Raw genomic sequence first — 22,678 nt, forward strand, 5'->3', positions numbered from 1 at the left:
TGTAATCATGGCCGTATACAAGATTCATTTTTGGGGGGGGGTTTCATTATAATATAAAACTACACCATCATTTTTATGAATTTTAATTTAATATAACCATGTCATTGCTTAAGGTACCAATAATACAAGAATAAATAAACCTCATTATTCTAAATAGTAAATACATAAGTTTTTATTTTTATTTATACTGTATTTAACAACATTTTTTTTATTAAATTTACAACAAAGTACAAACCAGAATTTTTCAAAGTATCATCATTCTCCTCGACTGTTTTGCAAACCGATTTAGCACCTCTTCTGGATCAACATTTATTTCCCTGTGTATTGACATTAACGCTAATCCGTTGAGACGAGTTTCACCAGTCGAGTTCCTAAGATACGTTTTCAATCTTTTTAAAGAAGAAAATGTTCTTTCTGGTGTCGCTGTTGACATAGGTATAGTGGCTAAGACTTGTAATAGTTTCCATATGTTTGGAAACAAAAGTATGTTACAATTGTCAAGCCCTTCAATCGCTGTATTAGGGCGTGACTCTTCTTTAAGCCACTTTGATTTCCATATTGAAAATTCAGCTTTGAAAACAGTAGGTTCTGTCAATATCCGGGAATAAAACTGTACACAGTCATTCATTTCTTCACTAGTGGAATGTATACATTTACTTGGAATAATTTGTTGTAATGATTTTATTAAAAATTTGTGTTTTTGAAATCTATCAGAAAGCTGTATTCTTATATGGTCAAGAAATGGCAAAAAAATGTTAAGTTTGTAATACTCTTCAGAGTTATTAGCGGGCACATTATTACGCTGTGTTTGTCTATTAGCAAAACGAGGAAAATCTATTTCTTCTTTATTTTTATTCATCATTATTGCAGCAACGGAAAACATGTCTGAAAAATGTTTATTGTTATTTTCTCTCATTTCGTCCAAAATTGCCAACACGTCATCTACATGATTACATGCTTCGACCAAATCAGCATTTATTGTCTGTAACTGTTTACACAATGTTAACGTATAGGAAAAAATATTTTCAATTATTATGAGAGGTATAACAAATTTAGCGTCTTTAATTGAACTTAATAACTGACAAGACTTTTGAGCTGTTTCTTTATTTATTAAAGATTCTAATTTTTCTAATGCAACAATAATGGCTGGATATAATTCTTTGAACCGCAAGACACTTTCATGCTTGTAAACCCAGCGTGTTTCACATAATGCCACTAACGTGCTATGTCTTGCCTGTGGAAGAGTTTCGATGATAGATATTCTCAATACTTCACTACGTTGAGCAGAAGAGCGAAAAAATGTTCCGACAGTTTGAATGGTGCTAATACAGTTCCTTATTGTGGGCAATGAGCTGGCGTTTGCCAACGCAAGATTGAGTGAATGAGCACTGCAGTGTACATAAAGAGCCATGGGGAAGTCTTTTTTTATGTATTCTTGAGCACCATGTAAATAACCACTCATTGCCGAGGCACCGTCGTAGCCTTGACCAACTAGAAACTGGCAGTTAATGCCGTTATTTTGCAAACTACTCATTATTAAAGTTGCAAGTCCTTTTCCAGTAAGATCAACAGCAGGTGTAAATTCTAAAAAGTCTTCACGAATTTTTTTTTCGCCTTGATCAAAATAACGCAAGCATACCGACATTTGCTCAATTCTTCCAATGTCTGTAGTTTCGTCTGCTAACACAGAAAAGCACTCGGCAGCATTAACTCTTTGGATTATTTTTGACTTAACGATATCACCACAAATCGAAATAATCTCATTTTGAATTCCAGGACTAGTATACAACGAATTTTTTGGACCATTTTTCAAATGTTCTTCTAGAATAGTGTCACCAGAATCTACACGAAAGCGTAAAAGTGCTCGGAAATTTCCGTCATTAAAAGTATTTATGTTCATTACATTTCCAAAATCGTTTGAACCTCGGAGATCAATTTCTTGCTTACTACAAAGAATAATTGTTTTTATAACAGAAAGTAAAATGTTTCTATTTTGTTCTATTTGTCTAGAACGTTCAATACTGAGTTGTTCAGTAATGTTTTTAGATCTTCCTTCATTCACTTTTAAAAAACTATCAGATTTTTCAACACACAATTTGTGATATGACGTACTAGCATGTAGTTGAAAATCTTGCAAAGCATTTTTCCAATTAGTATACTCTTTAGAAACAAGTGCACCTAATTGTTGATGGCCACCTTTACCTCCTTTTTCTCGAACAAACAAAACGCATGGTCTACAAAATGCTCCTTCGAAAATTTGTGAATAACTTAGCCATGAAAATCGTTTTATCCAAGATAATTGAAATCGTAAATTTCTTTTGGTTTTAACAGGGAAAATATACGTCGAATGTGGTACCCATGGAGTTTTTAAAAGTTCTTCTTTTTTTAAATCATTAATTTCTAAATTATGCACATAATTACCAATATCATTTTCCCCAGCTGTGAGAGTCTTATTAGAATTATTAGTCATACTATTATTAGAATCAGGAGTCAAAACAATGTTGTGATTATCAGTATCATTTTTACTAATTGAAGGTTGTTCTGATAAGTTAGCTTGGTCAATTGATACATTTTCAGAAGTAGGGTTGTCTATTTTATTTCTTTTTATTTGGGTAAATGCTGAAATACTCAATTGTTTTTGAACTCGTTTCATTTTCATACATAAATTCTCAGAATGAATACTAAAAAAAAAAAAAATATTTTAAATAAACATATCGATGTTTTAAAGCAATTTTTTGTAAATATCGTTCTAAATACGATGCTTGTCCTCAACGTAATAATAATAAAAACAAATAATAATAATAATCTTATTGATCTTACGCCCCGAAGAGGGGGGATAATTTATATAATTTCTTATGATATTAATATTATAATAACCGCATTAAACACGGTGCTTGTCTCGAATGCAAAAACAAAATAAAAATAGTCGGTCTCCGATAATAGAAAATAGTATAATACTATAATAGTAGTAGAAACACTTACTGATTTTCGCCTTGTACAGTGATGTCAGCCGCCAGGAATCCAAATGAAGAAATAATATGTCCGTCTACAAGTTAAAATTAAAAATTATCAACGAATAACGTCTTCTGATAAGTTACACAAACGAAATAAAAGAATACTAAAGATAACGAAATTACTCTTGACACGAAAACGAAACATTCATTAATTGTGTCTACTGTCTAAAACCCTCAGTTGGCGATACGATAACGTCACATATTTATTATGATTGTATTCTATTTTTAATTTACGCGATGTTTAACACAGGACGTGGTTTGTCGCGACGGGCTGTTATATCGTATATTGTATTTAATTACAATTGTATCGCAGACCGTCGCGACAAGACCGCGTTCTATATGCCTGGGCCTTTAGAATTATCGCGGAAATTCAATAAAAATATTTTTGATGACTGATGACATTTCGGGGAGGGTTTGAACCCTGAACCCCCCCCCCCCTGAATACGGCCATGCTTGTAATATTATATATTATTATAATTTATTACACCACCGTAGGTACTGCTGTATGAAGAACTTACCTATGTGAAACCGCACATAATTTTAAAACCAATACATTCGTTGATCCGCTCAGAATATAAAATACATTATTCATGACTTTCAGTTTAAAAATTCTACAAAAAAAATAAACAAACCCATAATACAAATCTTACTTATGTCTTAAAGAATTATAATCTTATGTATAAAAATTTGTTTGACCCTTCAGCGTATAATAAATGTATGTTAAAGATGTTTTAAAGTAGATTATGTGAATGTTTACTACTTTTACTTACTGAAAAAAACTGACTATAAACCAGTGGCGGCTCGTTAGGGGAGTCTTTGAGACGGCGACTCCCCGCAAAAATAAAAAGTAGGAACGCTATATAAAAGTTTGAAAAACATTGTATTATAATTTAATATTTTTGTGTTATATCCATTCTGAAAATAATTATTATGATTTTCGATATTAATATTGATAATATTTTGTATTCTATTTTTACATTAATAATGAGTGTCATTCAATAACAATGCAATACATAAAATATATCGATAACGACGATAACAATGCGGGCTAAATATATCGATAACGACGACGGTCGCTATAGTTCCAGAGTCTGCCGTCCGAAAGACTCAATTATGTATACAAATTTCATATGCATGACTAGGCGGAGGACGGGGATAGATTGTATAGATGTTATTCAGTACACTGAGACTAGACTCATTCAGAGTTTTTGCCGTTCGCATTGCGGTCGTCACGTATATTTTTCTGTAAACACGAAAACTGCAGCGTGTCGTGCGTCCGTATTAGACTATTAAATTTAGCTATTTGACATTGTATAGCAGCGTGTAGTAATTAAATTAAGTTTTTTTTATATTATTTGTATTCATTTTTTTTTTTTTTATTAAATTTTCAGTCTCCCCGATGAATTTACTTGCGAGCCGCCACTGCTATAAACATCTACCTATATGAATAAACAAAAACGTACAAATTGATCGAGATACGGAATATGTATTTTATTATATTATAGGTGTGTATAATTTTTTATGTTACTCTTGTAAGTTATAACCTTTTTAAAGTTCATCATAAGAAAATGAAAATAGATAAAAGGTGGCTCATTATTTTAAGTAGGTAAATAGAAAAATACTATTTTTCTTCAGTGGACTCCTTAAATATTTCGATCATATTTTGGCCCATCAGCTACCACGATAAAAGCTCTGTAAAATAGTATATACCACTACTTTAGGATTTATTATTATTCTCCTCTTAAAAAAAAAAAATTGCGTTGATATCACAATATTATCTCTATTATTAATACGTACAAAATTGGGTAGGTTGAAATATTAGATAAAAAAGTCTATTAATGATTGAAATAAATAAATAAAATAAATAAAGTTGTTTCATAGAATTAATATAGACAGTGATCAAACATACCAGTAGGTACGTCGAAATATAATACTTATAATGCAATTTATTAAGTTTATATTGTATTACTTCGAAATCAATTTAAATAATTTAAAACCAAGAATATAATGAAGTTTAATTTACTTAACCAGTTAAAGTGGACATATATCTATATAAAAATATGCGTTTAATGTAATAACAGTTAAAACTATGTAAATTTTTTATGCATATAATATACTTAATTCGTTTGTCAACATTAAAATTTGCCTAATTTAAACATAAATATAGATAATGATCTATACCTATGCTATAATTTATGATTTTAAATGTTCTTAATAATGTCCAGTGTAAGTTTTCTTGAAATAATTCATTATGTCTTTAATATACATTATATTAGAAAACTTCTTGATCCGCCTAGACTCATTAAGTACATGACGTAAAGAGGATATTGTGTTAGGGTTACGATATTTTAAACAACCTAATTGTCTTTTATGAATATTATTACTTATTATCTGATATTGGCCTCTGCTGTATAAAACGCAGAAACACAAGGAATTTAGATCTGTTCGTAATTCCTAGTTATAATATCAACAGCGGAAATAATATTTTTTTTTTAAGAGCTTTCGTTTTGGCCAATACGATTTCCTCCCAATTCTATTTTTTTGTACTTCCATACAATATGTTTGGATTTAAGGCTTTAGAATTAATGAAATTATTATATTATTAATATTAATTGTGATAAAATAATATTATATGCTTGAATTTCTATCAGAAATGTTGTAATAGTCATAATAATCTTGTATAAATGACATTTTCCCGTGAATATAACAACTAATAAATAAGTCATTAAATTTTTTTTTTACGAATGGGATTAAGATTTTTGGATGTGTAAACTTATTAACTTTTTTTTTTTTATTAGCTTTTAGTTATAATTTATAAACTATAATAGCTCAACAATCAATACAAACTTATTAACTTATTACTGTTGTATCTTGTATACAATGTAGACTATTGGTCATTGAATAAGAATTGTCCGGTCTACTCGTGTGTGTACTTAGCTCAGGGTTTTTGGGTGACCTATTAAAATACTATTTTGCCGGGGACGAGATGCATCAATACATTTTCCGGTCAAACTATATACATTGCCTGAAGTAAACTGTATTATATTGACTGGCGTTGCTTACTTGTTTTTATACAGTAATATAGATATACCTATTGTGCAAAACTATAATAACTAATATGAAACTATTGTTCAATGTTTCTTTTTGTATTTCAAATACACGTACGTACCTATATCAAACTCTCGGCATTATCTCTTCAATTATCACCCTGTCAAGATTATATGTTTTCCTATACAAAATTTATATGGCCTATCAGCTTAACAAAATAATTATAGTAACTATGCATTTAATGGTCGGTACATCGTTTTTGGCTTTTGAGGTATTGAAATTATATTCTTCATTTTATTGGAAGCTATCCCAAACATAAAATCTACTTATGAATAAATATATGCAATTAATAAAACGTTACTTCATTGTACATCAAACACGCTGTATCATAGTAATGGCACCGATTTATCTGTACTTCTAACGAAGCATTATAAATTCACCATTCAGCCTTTGTACATTTACCATTTAAAAGCAACACCCAATCAATTACTTAGCTGTTCGAGATGGTAATTATTTAGAACATCATATGTATAATATTATTATAGTTCAATTAGGTACGGGTAGGTATGCATCAACTTATTTTTTTTTGAACTCAAGAGTGAGAACAAAGTTCATACGTATACTAATTTGCCCTAAGACACGCGAGCGTGTCGTGTCATCTTAAGAAATGTACACCCGTCAACTCCGATTGAGTAGATTTCTTAAACACTATTAGAACTTGTGAACTCTACAGCTTGAAGTGGTGTATGTGAACACGTCTGTGTAGGACAAGGTCACTCTTCACACTATTCACTGAACCATTATAATACACGGTCGTAAACACAGTATTATACTAATTTCGTATACACTATATTATACTAGTGAAGCTCTAAACAACACGATGTTATACTAATTAATATTTGTACTAAATTATCATAACGCACTTTGCAAACGTAAGTATGTAAGATGTGATGATGACGATATTTATTCATTATTATTATTATTATTATACGAACACGACCACCAGACGACGAGATGTACAAATGGAGTAAAAAATCTTTAAAAATGAAATAAAATTATTACCATATTGTGGGTGTAGGTATCTACTAAGACAGCGTTTCTACTGTAATGAATACAATATATATTGCACATGATCAATATTATTGGGTAGGCAGTGATAACAATAAAATATAACCAACTCACGATTATTATTGCTCGATGGTATAAACCTAACTGACGATCGCTTTTCCTGTTGCAAAAACGTTTTAATATCTGAAATTACTGTGTTGTCCGCATTGGCGACCACTGAACGTTTGCAGTGACCCGGAATATCATCGAGCGTTGGCGTCAACGAAAGGTATTACAATATCGTCAAAGCTCATCGCGAGACGTGACCGGTGGACGGTTTGTAATTATATAATATTATATCGGATCGACGGTGGCACACACACGAATCACGTACGCACGCACGTATAAACGCAGGCCAGTGTTAACACTCGGTTCGCCAACATATTATTATTACCATTATTATTATTACTACAGTTACGATTACAACCATTACGATTATTATTAGTATTTCCAACGCCACCGAACAAAACTTTCTCTCCCCGCCCGTCATCGGCCCGCAGAACTGCAGCACTGTCCTGAGTGTGGGTTTACGCCGTTAAAAGCCGAATGTCGAACACAATATTATAATGTCGTCGGACGTTCGAGAATTTAACATGATCGCTTTACACGTCGTACGTAGTAACCGGTACCTATACCACCACGCTTTACCACCGCCAAGATACCTGGTTAGCTGTTGAAATACCAGCTAGGTACCCTGCATAAAACGAACAACCGGCATGTGTGGTGTATCCGGTAGCTATATAATACGAGGTTACTGGTTAGACCATGGTATCTATTTATGCGAAACACATTACGCTGTTCATGCGGAAGTGAGACTTTCGTCGACCAGCCGAATCGGTTCCCACTGGGATTTTACTGCAACTACAGATAATTCGATTGAGGAGGAGATTATAAACAATCGGCTGTGGGGCAAATTTTTCAGTAGACTACAGATATAATGGTAATGCAATTCGATACAATTTTAATAGGTTATTTTATTTGGATACATAATATTATATTATTCACGTAAGACCAACATACAATGTGAGAATAAAAATCATTAACGACATCAATATTAACTTTAAGTAAACTCACAATACAATAAGAGCATATTAATCGCAAGTGAAAATTTGACAAAAACCTTTAGTATAATATTATAATAAATTATGCATAAGATATTATTTTTAATTTAAAAAAAAATTAAATAATAACTTCATTTCAAAACTAATTTTGATTTACCTAACCCTAGGTACATAGTAATTACCTGAGAACCAACCCAGCTGTACGCTTTAGACTGCAGCTGTAAACAGTATAATAAAGCTTCATTTATAACGGATGCCAAAATCTATAAAACAACACATCTCTTACGAGCCTTTGCGCTGTCCGGGTGAGAATGTGAAACTATTTAAACGATGTGAAAATAATAATAATGTATTATATAATATAGTCGCAGTAGTAGAACCTTTTGATAATGTGTAAAATGTAAATATTTAAAATATTTAAATGATTCATTACAGATTTTCTGACTTGAATTTAAATAAATAAAAAAACCCAACACATAATGTATTATTTCATTAAATGTATAAAAAGTATAATCATCTAAAAACGTCGAGTAACATTTAACTGCATCTCATTTATTGACAAACTAGCCTAGTAAAATAATAGTTAAGAATAATATTCTTTGAGATTATAATCATTCTACCTTACAGTTATTACAATATTGAATATAATATGAATAAGGACGTATTCAACTTTCGTGAATTGGTATCAAACATATTTCACTTTTATACAAGTTATAATAATATGATTCAGAAATTAATAAGGTTATCCTTAACAAGTTAAGGCTTTAGGATTATTAATCTGTAAAATAATAAACAAACTCGATGCTTGATATAATAATACAAAGGTATTTTTGAAAACAAAAGGGAAAATCAAAACCTTTCTATAACAAAACAGAAAAAAAATCAGTCTGATGTATATTATGTTTCAAGTGTACGCTTCATTGAATGTCATTGTATTAAATGTAGTACATTTGAGTCAAATGATAAATACCTTAATCTGGTAAATATCAATAAATAGCTCAAAAAGAGGAACTGATATTTAAAATGATACAGCGTTTAGTTAATCAGTAATACGTAAATAAATATTTGGTGACAACTTCAAGTATTTACGGTATTTTATTTATGAATTACAATAAATAAACAAAATTGATTTTGTCAAAAATTGGTGAAATTATATTATATTCCCCGTTTTTATACTAGTACGCATAATATAATTTAAGTTTTTCTCAATTATTTTGAAAACTACTTTTAATTTTTACTTTTAACCCCCAAAAGTACCAACTAGATTCAATATTATAATACCATAGGCCATCCTCAAAGTTTAAGATTGATGCACTTTTACTGTTCCAACAGGCAAAAGGGTATGACAGGCACAAAATTAAATAGGTGTAGGTAGTTAAAAAGAACAAAAATTACATTCCATTAAAAAACCAAAAAAAATCATTACTCAGCTTAGAAGGTAAAATATATATATGAATATTTTTAACAATTTGACGACTTCGAAGAACCAATTGTATACAAAAACATTGAGAGGTAATCCATGAAAAATAAAAAATAAATACTTAATTAAAAATAAAGATATATATATTTTCCTTTAAAATATAAAACAAATAAAAATAAACTGAAATCAAATGAATTTGTCAGAGATTATTCAACAGGTAGTAGTATATAATATGACAGTAGGTCTTTAACAATTATTCAAAAGCTGTGTTTGCCCATATAATGAACAATTGATTCCTATTTCATTAACTTAGTTCTTTCTGTCATTCGCACAGCAATAATAATTAACTTAATCTATTTTTAATTGTTTTTGTTTGGTTCATTGTTAGGAGTTTCAATACTTATTGTTAATATTTTTTATGCCTCTTTTGCTTGCTGTGAAAGTTCAGCTGTAAAAGTTTTTACACTCTAAATTCTAAATATTTGTTTCAAGTTGAGTTGTATAAATTTCTGGGTTCTACTACCTAGTGATTTATATAATTCATATCTTTATTTATATTTAAAATAATATGTTCAAGTTTAAATGGTAGAATACCAATCAGATAATGTAACACATTTTTATGTTATACAAATTAAATATTTTGTATTATAATAATTGAATTTACCCTGAACTACTAGGAAAAATCATTATTAATATATTTTAGATTTCAAGAGAAGTGATAAATGTATTAATTTTACGACGAATAGCGTTTAAGTGTTTTATTCTTTCGTAGAACACGATTTTATACACGATATAGGTATAGTAGACAAATACTTTGATCTTTAACCTGCATTGACAAGTTTTAATCAAAATCAATTTTGTTTTTCGGTATGATTCAAACAAGTATAACCACAGATACTTGACAATTTCAACAATTGTTTATACTATTATCTTCTTTATGTTGTAATTTTAACACATTTGAGCTATTTATAAATATTCGACAATTTTGATTTTTCACTTGGTCAAGAAGTTTAAAAAAGTATTACAAATTTATTTATTTTGTTGTCATTTAAAAATATTTTTGGTAGGTTTTGAAACTTATGCGTGCCTATATTGTTATTTGTTATATTTCATAATAAACAATGCCATTTCCATTTACACAACATTTTAATTCATGTTTTGTTATTTCCTAGTGTATCAGTGTATTAACTACTATACTAATAAAATAAATTATAAGCCATATATATATATATATGTATACGTGTATATTATTATATTCTTGGTCTATAATGAGCTACTTATAACATACTAATATATATGACTTCATGTTCATTTTTGTTTTGTTTTTTTTTTTTAACTTAAACTTAAACTTTGGTAATAGGGGCCGTTAGATTTATACATTTCATTTTATAATATTTATATTACAATTATAATCATATCTGACTTCGAATTTTTTTTTGTGTTTTTCTTAAGTGATATTCTTCATTCGCTTTAGTCATTATAATATGTTATACAGTGAGAGCGACCACAAATGAGGTACATATCGTAGGTGTTTGATTGTTCATAAGGTATCCATAGTGAGGTGGGTAGGGACCTATACTTTGTATACTTTGTTTTATTTTTTGCAATTTATTGTTTCGGTTGGACTAGCGATTTCGTCAAATATTTCATGTGATTAATTTTATGTGTTTTTTTGTGTGTAATATTATACAGTATTTTTCTGAAGGGACTTCGGACGCTGCCGGATTTTTCATGTTGATCAGATAGTACTTTTCAGTTTATTATGCAGTGCCCTGGTGTCCAAATAAACTGTACATTCTTGTTTTGGTTTTTTTAATTTTCTACTCGATTAATATTATGATGTTAGTGGCAAAGTTATTTGTTAGGAATATATTTTGGATGTTGTTGATGGCGATTATCGATAGTCGGTGAATATATTATTGTTTCGGAGTGGATAATTTTTTCTTTATATTTAAGGGCTGATACTAAGGAGATTTATTCGGTGGTATAGATTGAAAATTGATTTTTTTATAGTTTATGTGCTTTATTATTATTTATTTCATTGTCGATTACTATTCCTATTTCTTTTCCTTGTTCACTTTTGGAAGCATCGGTATAAAAGTTTTGGCTAAAAAATTGTTTTAGAGTTCGTAGAATACTCTTTTGAACATTTCTGGAGCGGTTTCGGTTTTTTGTTTGCCGAGAGTTCTGTATTTATATTGATTTTGGTGGGAAATGGGGGGTTTGTATATCAGTGTTTTGTGTTATATTTGAAAAATCTTATTTGTACCTATTTGGCAATAACCTGTTTAATGCATTCTGTTATTAATTGTTCAGTGTTGTTTCTAGTTAGTCTTGCGCGAAGTATATTACAATTTGTATTCTTTGAATCCAGTTTAGAGGTATGCCGCTAGTTATATTTTAGATGCTATCGATAGGGCTGGATATAAAGGCACCGAAGGTTAGACGTAAAAAGGTGTTATGTATTGGATCTATTGTTTTTAAGGCTCCAATTTTAAGCACATGTTATGTCGAAATTTGCTGAAAACTATTTTATCATCAAAAGCTCTGCTTTTTATTACTTGTTTCAACAATAAAACGCATCAAAAGATCACATCATATAAGTATGATGGTTTTGTATGTACATACTATTGTATGTTTGTCATTTAAGTAACATAAAGCATTGTATATGATGACTTTTTTTTTCAAATCAGTTATTTTTCTACCTACCCATTTGGTTGTTGTACAAATAAAATAGTAAATCATTTTTTTTTTCATTTTCGAAAATTCATTATACTTTAGTTTTCTCAAAAATTTATATTTTTTTTATAATTCGTGAGAAACCAAAGGATGAAATATAGTATCTATAGTAATTTTAGTAAATCTGGCTTTCACAGTCTCAAATTAAATTAATTGATCCAAGCTGTACCCAATTATGTATTCGTAAAAAATATTATATTGTTACTAACTAGACAGTATTTGATGTTACCAATAGAGTATTCTATGTAATAATAACTATGAGTACCTATTTGAAAATTACAACTCATAGAAATCAAATGTAGCCAATTTTTATTCGTTTGAACTATTAAAGTATAAATTGTATTTTAACTATGAATCGATAATATTTATCTCATAATATACATTCATCAAACATTACATAATTACCTAAATTCAATAAATTTAATAAATTATTATAATTTAAAAAAAATGTCTAATTTACTAAAACATAAAGACGAAATAAATTTTTAAATATTAATAATTAAAAATAGTTATATTTTTGAAATACTAATAACAAAACAAATTGTATAGAGATAGTAAATACTCTTAATTCAAAAAACATAAAATAAAAAGTAGCCCATTCACCATAGATGATCTTGAGATTGTAACCAATTACTAATTATAGTGAATATGTAGTGTTGGATAATATATCAGTTCACTTATCAAGTACCTATCCCTTAAATTAATTACCCACTTGTATATTATTAGTAATACTCATTTTAACTAATATTTTGGTATCTTATATTATTTATTTATTTTTATATCAAAATTTGAGAAATAAATTTCATATTGTGTAAACAATTGCGATAAAATTATTAATTTAACTAAAATATGTTCTCAAACAAATAAAATATTAATTTTATTTTATAATATTAAAGAGTCTGAGATAAAAACGTTATCTTAAATTAAATCTAAATTAAATTATAATTATAAAATATTTTTAGTTGATAAATTTCCTCGCTATGAAGAGTTGGTACTGAATAAGTTTAGTGTTGAACGTCAGTTCTATTATCACAGACTAGCTGTGAACTGATAGAATTTCAGAAATAATATTTCATTATTATTATTATGATATGTTTAACAACGAATGAAATCAATTTACTAATTTATTACCATCTGCAGATATTACATGCATTTAATATGATGTGAAAATATTTTGGAATTTTTTGTTTAAGGGTATGGAAATAATTTTTGTTTGATTTATGTATTACAGTCACATTGTCAGTATATACAAAAATGTCAATTCCGGTATATAGGTATAGGTACGCGTGTAATAACACTCGTTCGGGCAAAATAATATAAATATATAATACCCAATAGCATCGAGCACGCGCGTCGCTCGCATATACATACCGTGGTAACTTTTTTTTTTTGTACATACAACTTTGAATCCCCAAAACACAGTATCCGCGGATTTCACCACGAACGGCCAGACGAATCGAACGTGGTATATGGTTTAGAACCGGGCGACGAGGTTTCACGCGGGTTACCTAAATAATATTTTAAAACGCCTTCGGCGCACAGCCCAATACGCAGTCTGCTGAATCTATAATAATTCGGTACCATAAATTGAGTACGGGGTATCTATAATATATCACCACAACGGGGTAGGGGGATGTTTGAAACACGTGCCACACTGATTTGCCATCACAACAGTTCGAACAATATCACGACTATTATTCGGTCGCAATAGCCCATGTGTATTGACGCAAATATTGCTCGCGGAGGCCACCGTGGATTATACTTATACGTCCCTGGCGTATACATTAATGTTTCACTGAAAACATTGTTTGCCGACCGCACAAAGGTTATATACATAAAAGTGGCATATAGTTTAAAGACGTTTGTATAGTATCTAAAGCTATATATATTATATGTACACGACTGTGCACGCGTGCGTAATTCGATCTTCCGAAACGCTTCAAAACTTCATCAGTACTCGGACCCGGACTAAACACATTATGGTTAGCCTTTTCGACGGCATTTTATCGTTATAATTCTCTAAATAATTTTTTTCCCTCGCGATTTTAATTAAAGTTACACTAGCAAAAAATTAAATATAAATGTAAAAAAAGCACTTAATTTTACGTTTGACTGCAAAGTATTATTTTTAAAACGCAGACACGAGACGACGATTCTTAATGGTTTTTGTTTTTTTTTTTTTAATAAAGAACGTCTGTGTTTTGTTAGATATAAAGTTATACTTCAATGTATAGTTAAAGAATTAAACATCATCTATGTCAATTTTTTTTTTTGATCCCTTGATACATTATAAACTCTTGGATTAACTGGCAAACATTGTTCATCTAATACGTCCTGTATTAACCAACCGTTTGTAATTGGCTTTCCAATTTACACATTTATAAACATTAGGAGGGCCGCCAAAAGAATAACAATATTTTTATTCGTTTTTCATTTTACTGACATATATTATAATAATATAATATAATACATAGGTTATTACATTAAAGAGTACGTATAGATTAGGACTGCCCCTATATCAAAGATTTACTTTTTTTTTAAATTTATCATACTCTAAACACTAAAATTATTAAATATATGTTTTCTAAGTAGGGTAAAATTTAGTTTTAAACATTTTGAACTGAAACATATGTGAATCATAGAAAGTATAGTGGACTGGAAATCAAATCAGTGAAGCCATTTTTCTGATTTGAAATTATTATGTAATGTGCATACGACAGTCCATGCCATTACAACGATGACTGCTTCTAATACGAATGATAAATGGTGTGGAATGTCTGTCCTTATGGAGCAATAGCCGGAGAAAGTTTCTCGGGGTAATATTAAATATCTAAATAGTCTCCGTAACTTTATAATGTTATTTACTGTTATTAATATTATTATATAGTTTGTTAAAGCTACGTGAAACGAAAGGTTTTAATTTATTATACATAATACGTAGTTTTACATACACGATATGACACATAAAATCACTTAAACGTCTTAGAGCTTAAAGTTTTTTATGGTTATTTATTTAATGTCTTGGTTATAGAAATTACGTGGATTTAAATACAATAAATAAAAATACAAAATCAGTTAAATGTATTAATGGTTATTAAATTATGATATATTTTTAATATAGACACACGTGGAGTATTTCATTCACCCCCCCCCCACCATGGTTATGACGCACAAAAGGATAGAAACATTATATTATATTTTGAACACTTATTTATTTTTATTCACTTATTTGGTTTTATTTATTTTTTTTTGTTTTGGGAATTGACTGAACTCTTAACGCACCACAGACCACACGGCGCACACACTTGTCATAAAATACGTGATTTTCGATATGATATTCTTATTCACTATCCTTATTGATTCGGGTCAAATGAACCAACATATTTGGAAGCTTTGAAGTTTGAAGTGGATATCCTGATATTTAATATTTAGTAAATAATAAGTATTTTCTTATATTTGTAATTGGTAGTTGAATAATAACAAAAATTACAAAAGTTCGCTCATAACCTATCATTTATATGCATTATACTGTTTATCACTTAGTGATTACCGTGTTGAATGTATGTTAAAAATAGAAACAACAATTATTAGATTAAAAACTTTTATTGAATTAATAAAAAATAAATTATGAAATGAATATATTTCAAATTAATGCAGTATATAAATAATATATTCCAAATTATATAGCCGTAAGTTATGTAAAATGCACATTAATTATTATTAGAATTTCGTTAAAGTAATAATTTATGCATACGTACCTATAATTATATGTACAAGGTTAAGTAAAATAAAGGTTAAATAGGCTAATATATATATAATATATTGCAATATATCATATCATAATTGTAATATGTGTACTTATAATTAATGTTTACACAACATAATATTCACTAGGTATAGAATTTCGATATTATAAAATAATACTAGGTTAGTAAATAATAATATGTATAGCAATTCAACTGTACATAAACATAAACTTTATACATTAAGTAAAATGTTAGTTAAAATTATAACGAGGAAAAAAAGTTGATTCGTGGTTAATACAATGTCTTCAATAATAATAATTGTGATTGAAACATTAGTGAATAATATAAGTAATTGTATGTTATTTCAATGTAAACAATATATTTAGTGGATTAATTTACAAACTCACAGTATTTAGTAGCTATTACGGGAGTTTAAGTACAGAATATCTATACTTGACGTATTTTTCTGGTAAAATAAATACCCCAGTGGGAGTAGTGGAGAAAATGTAAGTTCTAAATATTTGAACTCCAGCAGTTCAAACTTAAGTATTTGATCAAAATATTTATTTTATAAACACTTTTAACTATGATAAAACCAACGTAAATAATGAATAATTTGTTTTACACATAAATATAAATAAAGGTGTATATTTCGTCTAAAAAGGATAGAACTAAAATTTTAAAAAAAGCGGACAACTCCCTAATTATTAGAATCATTAATTTATTAATGCGCATAGCATATTAACAAAAAATGTTTAGTGATTATTTTTCAAAAATATTTTGAATTAAAAGTCAGTTGAGTAACTTGATCAGCTGAATAGTACAGTACATGCCATGGATATTTATATTGTTATTAATTATCTATTGTGTCGACACCCATGCACCATACAACTGTGTGAATAGATTCGTGGTATAAATAGTCAATCGATTTTAATCTAAATACTTTGAAAATTGCATTGCATATAGTAAAATATAATAATATACTTAAAAGTTTCATGTCCCTATGGATATTTTTGAACTATAATAAAATAACTGAAATAGTGAAATCGTTTTACATCCAATATCGTGAAAATGTAAACTTAATAAGTAAATTTAAAAAAAAAATATGTTAAATTATTATTAAATTTTTCAAATTTTTGATTTTCCGTAAAAATTCAGCACTTGCAAAAAAATTTCAATATTTTATACATTTTTAACTAAATTATATCAAAATTTGAATTTAAAAACTGTTATTAAAAAAAAAATCGCTATAAAATTAATTTAGATTAATAATTATTCCAAAATTTTTATTTAATTGTCAGATTTTTGGGCTAAAGTTAGACATCTTAATCGACATTTTAAAATTTCAAATGCTCATATATTGCACAGGCATACCAATCATGTTTGGAAATTATACCAAAAACTAGTTTTGAGTAATAATTTGTGTTAGATTAGGTCCGTTATTCCTTATTTTTTGTTGCCTGGGGTTTTTTGAAAAGTATTTTTGGACCCCCTAAATTAACAATTAGATGAAAATATTTTTTCCTCGAAGTTGAAAATAGAAGTATATTTTATTCAATTATTAAATATGAAACAAACGAAAATAGTACATATTAATATAAAATCAACATATTCTTTGCTACACTCGGTCGAATCTAAAAAATTGTTTCTACGTTTTTCTCAATTATTTCTGATATTGCTTTAATAGTTAAAAAGTAAAGTCGAGTGAAAATAAACAACTATTTTGATATTATACATTGCAGTTATCTGTTCATCAAATCGAATTGTGTATAAAATATAATAGGTAGTCTGATAGGTGTACACGAGGCACGAAAAAACTTTGATAAAACTATGAAATAACAATTATGACTTTTTTACTCTTTCAAATGCTATTTTCTCTACATTATTTATTCTAATTGTCATAATAATATACCATATTATTATGTAAAAGTACCTTTTTAACTTTTATACTTAACCACTTTACTTGCTCCAACATATTTTAATATTTTTGTAGTTTAATATAAAAATAATTAAATTATGTTCAAATGTTCACTTTGAAATAAAATATTTTTTTCAAGCTAGTAATTTGTGTAAAAGTAAATAAAAAGAGTGGGACAAACGGTAGGAATCCCAACCCTTAAAACGTTAGTACCCACTCAACGACAGTTACGAATACTTAAAAAAAAATATGTTAGCAATTCACCACTAAACACATGTATTGATTATTTTTATAACTAAATACTCTTTAAAATACATGTAAATGTAATAAGTTTTTGTGGAACATTTTTCAGATCGCGAAATGATCGAATTCAACTTGGCAATAGTACTTTGTCTACTGGTGGCGGCTACACACAACCTTGAAGGTTTGATGACAACCAACTCTTTGTCACCTGAAATAAGTATGTATTATATGTATATTATGTATATAATATAATAGGCATATATAAATATGTTTGTATTTAAATATAATTTATATAAGAAAAACTTTAATGGCAGAACTAGGTTTAAGAAAAAAGTATAAATAATATGACACATTTATATAATGACTAATATAAGAGAATAACTTATAATATATGTTCGTTAATACTATATCTCTGAGTACAATATTTCTTATTTAAGTAGTGTAAATTGTGATTCATGAAGCATATGCTACCCTTTTTTTTTTAATTAGGCAACTGTTTAAAAATATAATTTTTGGTATCATTAAATGATATATTAAAATACATACCATATATTTTCAAACTCTTGAGATTTTTTTATTATTTAGGGAGTATGCTGTGGAGATAAAAACTTATATTTTTCAATTGACAACCCCCAATTTTTACTGTAAAATATTTAGAAGATATTTTTTTGGAAATGTTGATGCACCTAATTCAAAATTTAAATGAGTAGTTCTTTAGTTATTAAAACGTTTATTTTAAGGATAATAGACCTAAGAAGTGGTTTTACAAAAAGTAAAAGAGATCTAATATTGGATTTAGTATTTATTATAAGTATTTGATAAATGTATACATTTTTTTTAAAAATTTATTGAACCTTTGTGATTACAATTAGTTTCAACAATTAGTTTCAACAATTATTTAGTACAATATAGAGTTCATGGTATTAATCATCAACATTTTAAAACCACCATGGACCCGTATCTGCCAAGCCCATTATCATGTACATGGACTTATTATCCTAAGTAAAATAGTACACAAAGTTAAATAACTCAGCAACTACTTGTTTGAATTTTAATTCCGATACGTCTACAATTTTAGACAAATTATCTCATAAATAAATCACATTGAAAACGGAGTTCAAACTTAAAGAACAGTAGCTTGAGTTATCACTTCTTAAGTACTATTAATACAAAAAAATAAATAAAAATCGAGCATTAAAAAAATTGGTATGAGTATACTTAAAAATATCCAAAATCAAAATTTTTTTTCGATTTTGTTATTAAAGAAAAATTGGGGGGTTAGTATGCTTGACAAATCATCCTGTTTTTTTGTATGTTCACAGTCTATTTTTTTTTCATCCAAATGTCATAAAAGAACATTATATTTTACCGTTTTCCATCACAGGGGGATCGCCTATTATACATAATCGTTATTCACCTATTTGGAAAAACCTGAGAAAATACTTTTTTTGGTAATTAAATGACATTAATAATTCCTTACCGAAATTTTAACTAAATTATTTTTAAGTTACTTACTACTTACTATTTTTGAGGTTAAGAAGTGACTCAATTACAATAGAAATTACTTTTTGTCTTCAAAAATATCACTAGAGCTCAATAACCATGTTGTAAAAAGGACAATACATTACCTAAACAATGACGATAACAATATTAAATTATAAACAGTTACTGATTTTGACATACATTAATCTTTTTTTTCAAATTAATTTTAAACAATATAGTTAAGAGCTTTATAATAAAAATAACACTTTATCGTCAAATAGTCAATAGCTGTAACAAAAATATGAGTTCAGAAAATTGTACTTATAAATTATAATAATTGTTTGATATATTTTAATATTTACACACATCAGCAATAAGTTCTGTAGTACTTAGAATAAAAAATGGGGAGAGGGAGAAAATCTAGCCAGAGATGCAGTGCATGTGTAGCGGTCGAGATTGTAATTCTTTAGCCTGGGGAGTATGGTTAAATTCGTATATAAGAATGTCATATTATGTACCGAAGGTTGATGGCCTACACGAGTATATCATCGTGAAGAGTGGTTGTACGAGTCCTTCCGGGAAGAGTGGGTCCAACAATCCCTGGCACTATACGGTGTATCTAAATTGTCAGTTTACTAAAACGTATTTACGTAATATGAGACGAAGGATTGTGGCTATGGACGTGGGTGTACATATTGTATTGGTGTTACCGAAGGTCGTTCTAATACGGTTATTATTTTAATTATTTTTTAAGTGGGTGTATAATTATTTTACTGGTATTTGCATTCTGTTTAAAATGTATATTCATTCATGTTCACCTACCTTATTCGCAGAGTATGTTGTTCTGTGGTACTTGTGGTATGTATTAGTTGTTATTCTCCGAAAGTGATGTTCGATACTAGATATCACAACGATAATATATGTATTTTGATTTATACAAAGAATTTAATACATAACGCTCTTTTTTGAGTATTATGTGATTGATTGGATATGAATAACGCAACTTTGTTGGTCGTAACTGTGACTATTATCGTGAGATGTTAAAATCAATACATGCGTGGTGATTACACACAGTCAATCACCAACCGAATGTAATTTAAGTTATTGAGCATCTAAAATTGTACTTATATTCTAATTAATAATAACAATGCTTATGAGTTATGATTAACAGTAACTTAACTCTAAAGATATGATTTTAATAATTAGGTGCAACTGTCAAGCATCCTTACATCCGTTTTTATCATATAATCGATTACCAACCAAATGTAATTTAAGGTAATGAGTTTCTGGCATTGTGCTTATGTTCTAAATAAATAATAAGCAGGTAATTGTATTATACTTATAGCTAAGAATAATCTAATAATAAAGATATAATTATGTTATTATACAATTATAATGACAGGATTTTATATGGTGTGGGTGAATATGACAGGAAAATAAGGCGAATGGAAAGAATAACACGATTATTTAAGTTAATAGGCAATAAGAAGTAATTTATCAAATTGGTATCACAAATGCTGAGATATTTCAATGTATACATACCCTTATACGCACAGCGATAAAAACTCCTTTGAACAGTAAAAAAGTGTATCGTGATGTAAACTGACATGGACGTTATGCATCGGCTCTTCTTGTGGAAAAAATTGTTAATGATTTTGTATGATCCTTATATAGGATGATCTATTTTAACCCGTTTCAGGTTAGTTTGCATTGGTGGAACGTAATGTTAGGGTATCATGATGCGTCTATGATTTTATATTCTATGGTGCAACGTCAGTATTGCTAGTACAGCATTTGTGTAGTTCCCTGAAACGCTCGATCGTACTTAGAGACTGGGGTAAGGAGACGTGGGTATTCTTAATGCGTTGCATGTGTCGTGTGAGTATAAGGAACGTATGCATATATCTAATGCATATGTAAATGCATATTGCACTAGTGCACTACCCTATGCATGGCAGGGGCCATTATGATCAATTATATCTGTTTATGTTTAAAAATAATTAATTAAATATTTAACATTACAGTTCTAAAAATGTATTAGACCAAAATAAAGTAACGAGTAGTTTATTATTTCATCTGTAAAAAAATAAATTAAAGTACATAAAAATTACTTAAAAAGTAATTTCGTTACAGTTAATCGTAACTTAAATTAAGTTACCCCCCAATAATGCAAAATTACAGTCAACGGAAATTTATTTACCGTATTGCATTTTACAGGTTGATTTTACAATGTTTGTCTATCATTTCTGGTTTTCCTAAAACCCCGTATTGTAAGCTGGAATGATTAAATGAAGTAAAAGGACACTAAATTGTTTAATAAACATATTTAATTACAATTTTTATTGTTATATATTGTTATAAATTAGTTATAAACTACTTACACAAGTTGATAAGGTTTGGTGAAAATCAGAAGTTCACAAGATAAACCAAAAATGTTGTGTTTAAATAATTTCAATTGAGGGGTGAATTCAATTTTGAAAGTCTGAAAATCTGAATGTTTAGCTCAGTTAATCCAAACATTTGAGTGAGTTGCAATCTTATAAAATTTAAAGTTAAGATTATTCTCAAGGGCATCTTGTAGGTGTTTATTATATTTTACTTGTAAAACGAGTTATGATTATTTTAAGATTTCCAAACAATTTCCTATTTTAAAACACTCTTAACTCGCTTTAAAATTAAAATAAAATAAAAAGGATATGAGATGCCTCAAATAATCTTACCTTTAATTTTTCAAAAGAGGTTAATTCACTCTAATTTTTAAACTATCGGAGAAGAAACGTAAGTCCATGACAACAAACGTCCGAGTAACGTGCTTTTATGTCAATATAATAGCTCTTTTTCACGGATAGTAGACGAAACAGAAAGTATGGTAGGTATAAATCAATCTACGTTTATTGTGT

General features: G+C 28.4%; 1 protein-coding gene across 1 annotated transcript; it reads right to left on the reverse strand.

Annotated features, from left to right (window-relative positions):
* Positions 1 to 244: 244 nt before the first annotated feature.
* LOC111038421 (52 kDa repressor of the inhibitor of the protein kinase-like) lies at positions 245 to 2,653 on the reverse strand. The gene has a single exon (XM_022321509.1). The coding sequence runs from the start codon at positions 2,651 to 2,653 to the stop codon at positions 245 to 247; it is 2,409 nt and encodes an 802-aa protein (XP_022177201.1).
* Between the last annotated feature and the right edge of the window lie 20,025 nt (positions 2,654 to 22,678).

Source organism: Myzus persicae, unplaced genomic scaffold (assembly GCF_001856785.1).
Source record: "Myzus persicae strain clone G006 unplaced genomic scaffold, MPER_G0061.0, whole genome shotgun sequence".
Taxonomy (NCBI): Eukaryota; Metazoa; Arthropoda; class Insecta; order Hemiptera; family Aphididae; genus Myzus; species Myzus persicae.

Coding starts and splice junctions, on each gene's coding strand:
- LOC111038421 (XM_022321509.1), bottom strand. CDS start 2,653: ATGAAACGAGTTCAAAAACAATTGAGTATTTCAGCATTTACCCAAATA.